The sequence below is a fragment of the Mercenaria mercenaria genome, chromosome 5 (assembly GCF_021730395.1).
Source record: "Mercenaria mercenaria strain notata chromosome 5, MADL_Memer_1, whole genome shotgun sequence".
NCBI lineage: Eukaryota > Metazoa > Mollusca > Bivalvia > Venerida > Veneridae > Mercenaria > Mercenaria mercenaria.
The window spans coordinates 24,998,842-25,007,722 of NC_069365.1; the positions used below are offsets into that span (position 1 = coordinate 24,998,842).

Sequence of the window (8,881 nt, forward strand, 5' to 3'; positions counted from 1 at the left end):
CCGATTCCATTAACAGATACTTCTATTCTATTTAGGAATCGTTCAAGTTGTGAAGCATCTGGTTCTTGAAATATATTTGGATCGAAGTGCACAGAACTAGTATTTAGTAAAATTGTAGCTTCTTTGGATTTCTGCAACATTTGAATATGGTGTCGAATAACACGGTGTGTGGTACTGAATGGAGTGCAGTGCTATCTAAATGACGTGCTTCTATGACCATGTAGGGTAGAATATCTTCGTCTGATACGGAAGGCGTCTTATCTGCAAATAATCCCATCAAACATTTTCTGCAACTGTTTCTGGATATAAGAATAAATTAATGGAATTATTATAACCTACTCCAATGTGGTTTCCGTTGTTTCACTCTCAGCAACGATTAAATCATAAAATAAAACACAGGTTTCTTTTTTAATTGTTTTAATATTTTCTTTCACTAATATCGGAAAGTCAATAAAGCAATTATCATCACCTTGTTTATAGTTTTCAGTATTCGGCGAACTGTTTCACATATGTGATTGTAATTGTTTTGGAGGTGGATTACATCCGGAATAGAGTTTTCGCACTATGTACCCGGATAATCTTAACTCTGTTCAGTGACCCTAACTCAGTGCCAACATGGCGGATGTAAAGCTGATACAGCTTTGTTTTCTGTGTAATTTTGATGTAAAAAAGGAATTTTTTGGTTGTTATATTTGTCTTCATTGATCAAGTGTATATTTATTTCAAAATATATCATGTTAAATATATATCAACCCTTGTATTTTCAGGTGGAATGCCGACGAACAAGGCAAACTTTTCAATGAAATATATTACAAAAAATCTTAAAAAATACCTATATGCTTTTGATGCCTCTACTATTTTGTTGTTTGAAAGCAAAAATACACTGCTTTATAGGCCCATTTACACTATGTTGTTAACCCACTACATGTTGTCACAATACATGTTCAAATGTACTGACAGCGAGAAAAAGGATAAAAACCTAACTTCGAGTTGATAAAAACCGAACTCAGTTTACATGCGGAATGGATAAAAACCTAACTTACACGAAATCGTGGGAAGGATCAACACCTAACTGACTAGTATTCTATAGAAATGAATGAATTGACATGTACATGGTCTGATTATTGTAAACATTACTTTACTTTATAAGCGGTATCGTCTTCAAACTTTGTCATTAATTTTACAAGTTGTTATATGTACGCCCACTACAGTCAATATTTTTTTCATAATTCTAATATTATGCAAATAGAAATTTTGCAAAAATCTGGATAAACCCTCGAATAATAATTCAATATGAAAGTCAAATTTATTATAAATTGATTATATAAGAAATTATTTAATACCACCGATGTTCGAAGTTCGGTAACCCCCAACCTTCTCTCCCTCAATCTCTCTCACACACACACTGTTTCAGAAAAATTGCATTTTTCAAATCTTTTATATCTTATATTGTAAGGGATTTTATAGAGGTGCTAATGGAATATTTTGATATTGTTTAAATGGCATTAGATTTATGATTGATTATTAAATATGATATTTTTCCGACAGTAAGAAGGGAAGATAAGTGTGTGTGTGTGTGTTGGGGGATGGGGGGGGGGGGGGATGATCATTGACTGACAGGGCAGGGGTGTGGAAATCCACACATTTTTCACTTGTCCAAGGACACTTAAAATCCATTTGTCCATAGTCAAATTTCAGTCACTCGGATTTGTAATATTAAACTTTCATGAAACTGCAAACAGACTGGAGAATTCTTTATTTAGGACAATCAGAAGAAAAGCATATCACAGTAACTGTGGTAAAAAAATAAGCTGTTAAAATATATTTGCCCTTTAAAGTTTATAAAAGTCTGAAATCGCACAAGCAGGGTTCGGGATCTTTTGATGCCATGCCCAAAATACTGTCCACGCAATGGTACAAAGCCAGATAAATTCAGAGAAAGACTCTTAAACGTTCCGACTTGTTTTAGTCATACTTGCGATCACTGTGTACTTTTGATTTTCATTTGGCTGACTACTAGCTCCCATATTTCCTTTGACAATGACTTATTGTCTCAGTAGTTGGAATTCTACTAACAAACTTGTCGAAGTACTTTTTTAAGTTATTGATGTCTCTGCTTTTTTACCATAGTCATTGAGTTACAGTGTGCGCAAGACCTAGCCAAAGAACCAATCAGATCATAGAAAGTGGTGCTTAAAGACACAGATGTATGTTTTTTTCTAAACCTGCAGCAATCAGAGACTCTTAGCAAGTACATCATGGATTTCATACATTAAATTATCTTTATCACCTCCATACACTTGAAGCAACACATAATCTAAATGATATATTTTTTTGTTTTTTCATTTTATACCTGAAGAATTCTGCTTGTCTGCAGACACACGGAATGAAAAATGCACTTGTCTGCCGGCAAAATAATCACGTGTTGGACAAACTGGATATAGGAATCCCACATCCCTGCAGGGGTGAGTGGGTCAAAGAACTATGAGAATCTATAATTCATACATAAAGCAAAGACGAACAGCTATGTTTTCCTTTGGTTATGTACTTATCCATTCGAAGTTCGTATTTATCCAGCACTGTTTCCTATATCAGTCAGGAATTATCCGCAAATCTAAACCCACCTCATAATCAATACAGTTTTTAAGCTATAAAAATGAATTTCAAACTTTGATACTGTTAAACAATGTCTAAGAGATGTTTATTGAACTAATACTGTTGATAAGTAAGGTCTTATTGCAATTTCTGGTACTTTAAAACAGTTAGAAACATAAAACATGTTCATTTTGAAGACTTCTTTGAGTACATTTTAATGAATTCCAGCCACATAATGTGACTTGTCGATTAAAATATTTAGTACACAAAAAATGTTATCAATACAGGATATTATGGCTATCAAAAGTTTTACACTAACATTGCATACAAACATGAAAACATGAAAAAAGACAGGGAAATTAACTACGTACATCGTCCTTCTGTCAGCTATGTTGGCACTGAGTTAGGGTCACTGAACAGAGTTAGGATTATCCGGGTGCATAGTGTGGTTTTTCAAGATACCGTTTGAATTTAGTCTTCCGTGTAAAATTCATTACATTTGCAAAATTACGGGTTTGTTTTTATAATAGTGAAATACTATTAATCATTAATATCTGTGTTCGTGGTAGCGCCATAACATTACATTAAATAATTTTTCAGTAGGCTTATTCTTCAGGTTTTCTTCTAATTTTCTAGAGTACATCAAACCCTTCTGAAATACAAATTATGAAAGGTATGTAAGGTGTCTTCCTAGGCTGCCATTGCCCAGCACGTAGTTCCGTTCCTCCGTGCTGAAGGTGTTTTCTCACTGGACTCGCCATTTAAGCTGATTGTCCTGTTTGCATCGACGGGGCGCGGGCGAAACGAGATTTAAAATATTTCAATGATTTGGTCGCAGGGCGAAAGTCGATATTTATAAAAATAAAACGGTGGGGCTACGTGGCGAAAACATGTTCATTGGTGTTCCGTATACTTCGAGTTTCCGTCTCGCGACCCCGTCGTTTAAGTTATAATATATCGACTTTTCGCCCGCGTCCCCATCTAAGTAGCATGTATTCGTTCAATAATCCCTCTTTTTAGCGAAGTATTGCTCCGCAACCATGCAATTTAAAGTTGTTAACTCCAGAGTCGCAAAAATGTCTCAAATTAGCCAAGATTATAGTTTAAAAATTCATGGTAATAAGCGACTTGTCGCAAAAAGAAAGAAAAAGAAAAAACTGAAAATGCAGATATACAGTGACATTCATAGACATTGACTGACATACCTAAATATACTCAACAACATTCCTAACTCCATATTTGGTTTGCGTTTGTTATCTCTATCAAACATTAGATATGTCAAACTGATAATAATTACACCGAAATCAAGTCATGAAATTTCATAATTTTATTCGTTATAATACCTGAATACGCATACACAAATTGCATTGTTATGGTAAACTGAAGTCATCCTATACGTCTGCTGCATTTTTAAAAGTGATCTCTTTTTTAATCATTTTGGTATAAAGTCGTACAAAATGACCATGCAAAGGTCAAAATACTTTGAATGTGTAACTCATCTAAAGGTACTTTTGAAAGGAGGAATGAAATGAACATGTGTGAACATTTGACAAATATCTGGTATAACATTATTTCACTTCTTAAGCTATCTTGTAATAACGGAGACACATTCTAAATCAGAGTATATAAAGATATTCGCAATGGTGACTGAAAATGTATATACAAGATATAGCAATCCTTTTCACGTATATGGAAAGGCGTAAATGCTTGCTTTTCTTTGAAGTTTTGATAGAACAATAGCGTTATTGTTTGTTTTATGGTGTGATGTTTGTGTTAAAATGAAATGAACTTGTGATAAAAAATGAACATAATGTATTTTTGTGATTTTACAAGGAAATGGTCGTTGATTCAGTAAAATTATATGATGACTTAAAATAATTTTATTGGAATTTTTCTTCGACATTTAAAAATTAATTGTCTAAAAGATGTCGCATTAGACAACGCCTAAACATTTGTCAAAAACCCAAGTATTGCGTTAGAAGATTTGTATAGTGTGCGTCATATCGTTAACGCATTTTTCAATTAAATATCATCGCAAAGAAATCGCTTCAAACCAAAGGTGAACACGTTTTATCAAGCACTCTTCAGACACAGAGGTGAGAGCTAAATAAGATTGCAACAGGAGCCTGTTTACTTTTTTATTTTTGCAAATGATTTTTAAAATAACCTAACAAAACACACACACATATATATACTGGTTAACCATTTATTCTTCAGCAAATCTGATAAAAAAATGTTCCTGTGTTTCATCAACTTCCTCTCATCAGAATTTCCAGCATGTAATTAGTCGTGCTTCAGTACTACATTTACACAGATCGGGAACATAATAAACATCAATAAACTGTGATTCTCATTCATGCACTAGCATTGCATAAACTGGCAGAACAAACAGGGCAAAATCTTCAATTTCTATTGTATCTTGACCAACGTTAGGGGTTTGCAACCAACAAGGATCAAGATCCGTGCACATACATACTGTTCGTTTGTCATTTTCAGCACTTGTATCCAACTGATATACGACTAATATGGATCCAGATCAGACTGCACGGACGGAAGCGCAGGCTGCTTTGGATCAATAATTGTCGCAAAGCCTCTACAGCGACGCTCACGTAGACAGACATATTATGTTTCAAGTATCATTGAGAACACGCACTCGCCGGTACTTATGTCCTTATCAAATGGATACGCAAGTGCGGCTTTGAATGCACTGTTAGTTAAAACATATAAGTAATCTAATAGGCAAAGTGTTAAAAAGCGGTTGATATAAAACGTTTATGTAAATTAAAAGAAACACAAATTAATCAGAATAAGCATCTAATGTCAAATCTGGTCATCAATCTCATTCTTGGGTATCAAAACAAGCAAAGTATTTAGCAAAAGCATGTGTCATAGGTATTGCCTGCAAATTACTGTAAATTTGGTTAAGCTTTTAGGTAAATATTACAGGTAATATTCTGTTAATCAAAAATACAGTGAGTTCACGTTTTAATGTTGATCTGTTTATATATTCAGCTAAAGATAAAGCTAAAGGTTCTGTTAAAGTATCGTAATAAGCTAAGTATTTTCTAACCTTTTTTATTATTTGGCTCTTTACATTTTCGATCTCATACGAATATTTACTCTGAAATCTAGTGGGCGGCGAGTCAACCCAAACACTCCCTTTAACGACGGTAATTCACCATCATCTGGAGCTCGAAACTCTAGTTTCTGCACAAGTGTAGTTACATAAAGAAACAATTCCATGTGTGCAAGAGTTTCACCAAGGCATGACCTAGGCCCTAGTGAAAACGGGATTAGTTTCTCATTCCCAGTAATGGACGTCTCTGTCTCATTAAGGAATCGTTCAGGTTTGAATACATTGGGTTCTGGAAATATATCGGGATCAAAGTGTACGGAGGAAATGTTTGGTAAAATTGTAGCATGTCCCGGTATTTTATATCCTTTGAACATGGTATCATGTAAGACTGCGTGTGGTACCGAAAGGGGTACAACGCTTCCAAATCGGAGAGCTTCTAAGATTGTCGCCTCGACGTATGGTAGATTCACTTTGTCTGACACGGAAGGCGTCTTGTCCTTGCTAATAACTTCATCTACTTTTCTTTGTAGCTTTGACTGGATATTAGGATATTTAACTAAAGCTAGTATGACCCATTTCAATGTTGTTGCTGTTGTTTCACTCCCAGCAGCCATTAAATCATTCAAAACAACCCATAGATTTTCTTTTTGGAAAATATCATTATTTTCCTTGGCTGCGATCCAAAAGTCAATAAAACAATCATTATCATCTGGTTTATATTTTGCATAGTTCACGTGGCATATTTCGTCATAATATTTGGCGAATTTTTCTATAGCCTTGTCCTTGAATTCTTCGCGGAGAAGGTCACCTGGTAAATAGCGCAGAAACGGGAAGCAAGCGTTCAATACTTGTGTTATGGCGTGATCCTTAAATGCTTCATCAATTTTTTCAAGATACCATTTGAATTTTGCATTATCGTATCCTATGCGTCGTCCATGTAAAATGTTATATATAACATTTGCGAAAGTTAGAGTAACAATATGCGATATATCTACGTCTTTGTTGTTAAAACTGATTAATTTCTCAGTAAAATAGGTCAGTTCTTCAGTTATTCGTCCCTCCAAAGTTTGTCCAGTTTTTCTAAAACAAAGATGATGAAAGGTATACAAGGTAAATTTTCTAAGTTCCTTCCAAGATGCACCATTTCCGAATATAATTGCATGAGGTTGTTTACCTCGCTGCTGAAGTTTTGGACGTTTAGAGAAAACCGTTCCGTGCTTGACCAAAGCTTCATGAATTACTTCGTATCCGTTGAGAAAAATTGTCAGTTCCGATCCTATATATACACCATAGATATCACCATATTTTGACCGTAAATCAGCAAGTATATTTAGTGTATCTCTGCCAATCATAGATCCCAGATTTCCAACCACTGGCCATCGAATTGGTCCTGGTGGTACATCTTGCTCTCGTCTAGTAAAAATATAGTAAATTATCAACACAACAAAAGCAACTAAAACTGTTCTCCAGTTTTCAAATCCATAATTTAAAAGATCCATCTTGTGCACCATTGGCGTTTTGTGAATTACTCTATAAGCAGATCGTGTACTTTGCATATCAAAATTAGATATCAAAGTCGACAAGTATAATTATCATGCTGATAACACATGTATGTAACAAGCTGTGATCTCGCTCTTTTAGGTTTTGCTTTCAATACGTTATCTGTTGATTTCTTGAGGTGTTGTAGCTTGTAAAGATTTATGAATTTCTGTTCTCTAAAATAATCAAAGGGTTTTATCTACCGAATGACCAACTTCCTGCTGAACTGATGTTTTCATTGAAGCCACAATTTTTTAGATAGATTGGATGGTTTGTGTCACAAGACGAGCCAATTCGTTTGTCATTAATCCATAAAAAGTAGAAGCAGTGAAGCATTTCAAAACCAGTTGCTTGGCACATAGATCTGTAAACTTATGTGTCTGTTCGGAATATAATCAAATTATATAGGATGTAGCGAGTCTTTTCAGCATATCAAAGGTTCGAATATATAAGTAATCCTCAAAAACATTTATAGTATTAAGGTTTTTAACAAAATACAGTTTAGATGCCACTTGAATAGAACCAAAAATATTTAACTATAACATGATATTCCTTCAGCTTAGTATGTGAAACACTTTCAAATAATCTGACTACACAACGTTAAGGGGACGCATATTACTACTTTCACATTTGCAGAAATGAGGAAGCGTGGATTTTCAAGAAATTGATAGTAAGGAGATAAAAAGAACTTTACTTCCTAAATTGATAAGATACTTATGGACACCCGTAATATTCAGTATTTTGTGGATAACGATTAATTACTATGACAGTAATAAAGAAACAGAGGTCTTCGTGAAAGTACAGCTAACATATATAAATTAACTTTTGTATAAAGAAAAACACCAGAGTAAAAATAATGTTGAGTTTTTCTTTCTAACGTACCAGAATTGGATTAGCATTGCAGGGGCATAACATGACGTTCTACGAAATGAATACCTAAGTACAGGTATCTATGATGCTACACTGGTCTGGTTGGTTAAATACATAATGTCGATCACTTGAAATTGATGTTGAAAAAGTGGCTCATTTTAGTTTATTTACATGTTTTTTCATCTTCCCACGACTTCTCGTCGATTCACTGCAAAAAGTATTACTGCGCTGGAAGAACGGTAACTCTAATCATATAACGGAAGAAAACATAGGTGTCAGCACGTGTACATTTAAAAAAAAAATATCGGTGTTTATAATTTCATATCAAATAATGAATTATATTAAGAAAATGTGTCTTCAATATCTGAAAATTGTTAATTTATTTGGACCATTTTCAAGAAATATTACTTACAGCGGACTATTTTCCGAATAGAGGGCAATTCCCTTTTTTAGATATGAGGCACCTCCTTTATAGTTTTTGACAATAATAACATACAAGAAATTAATTAATAAGTCATATATAAAATAACTGCTACTCAGAGCAGAGTACATGTAGTTGTTAATACAACATTCTACTTGTTTATTACATTATAAGATGAAGTTTTCCTTGAACTGCGTTATCAGTTAATAACGTTTAGATAGTATTATATTTACAACTTGTCTGACCCGGATTTTTTATGTGAATGACAGTAGTGTCTTGCAACACGTGGAAACAGAGTAATGAAAAGTATGGTGGAGAATTCGAGGACACATTTTAATTGGCATAAAAGTGAGGATAATTGTATTTCTGTCGAGTGTTGA

General features: G+C 34.1%; 1 protein-coding gene across 1 annotated transcript; it reads right to left on the reverse strand.

The window, feature by feature from the left end:
* Window positions 1–3,904: 3,904 nt before the first annotated feature.
* LOC123556689 (cytochrome P450 2U1-like) lies at window positions 3,905–8,621 on the reverse strand. Its single transcript, XM_045347600.2, has 2 exons — window positions 8,493–8,621; window positions 3,905–7,084 (listed from the first exon to the last, which is right to left on the reverse strand). The coding sequence occupies exon 2, from the start codon at window positions 7,021–7,023 to the stop codon at window positions 5,686–5,688; it is 1,338 nt and encodes a 445-aa protein (XP_045203535.1). The 5' UTR covers window positions 7,024–7,084; window positions 8,493–8,621; the 3' UTR covers window positions 3,905–5,685.
* Between the last annotated feature and the right edge of the window lie 260 nt (window positions 8,622–8,881).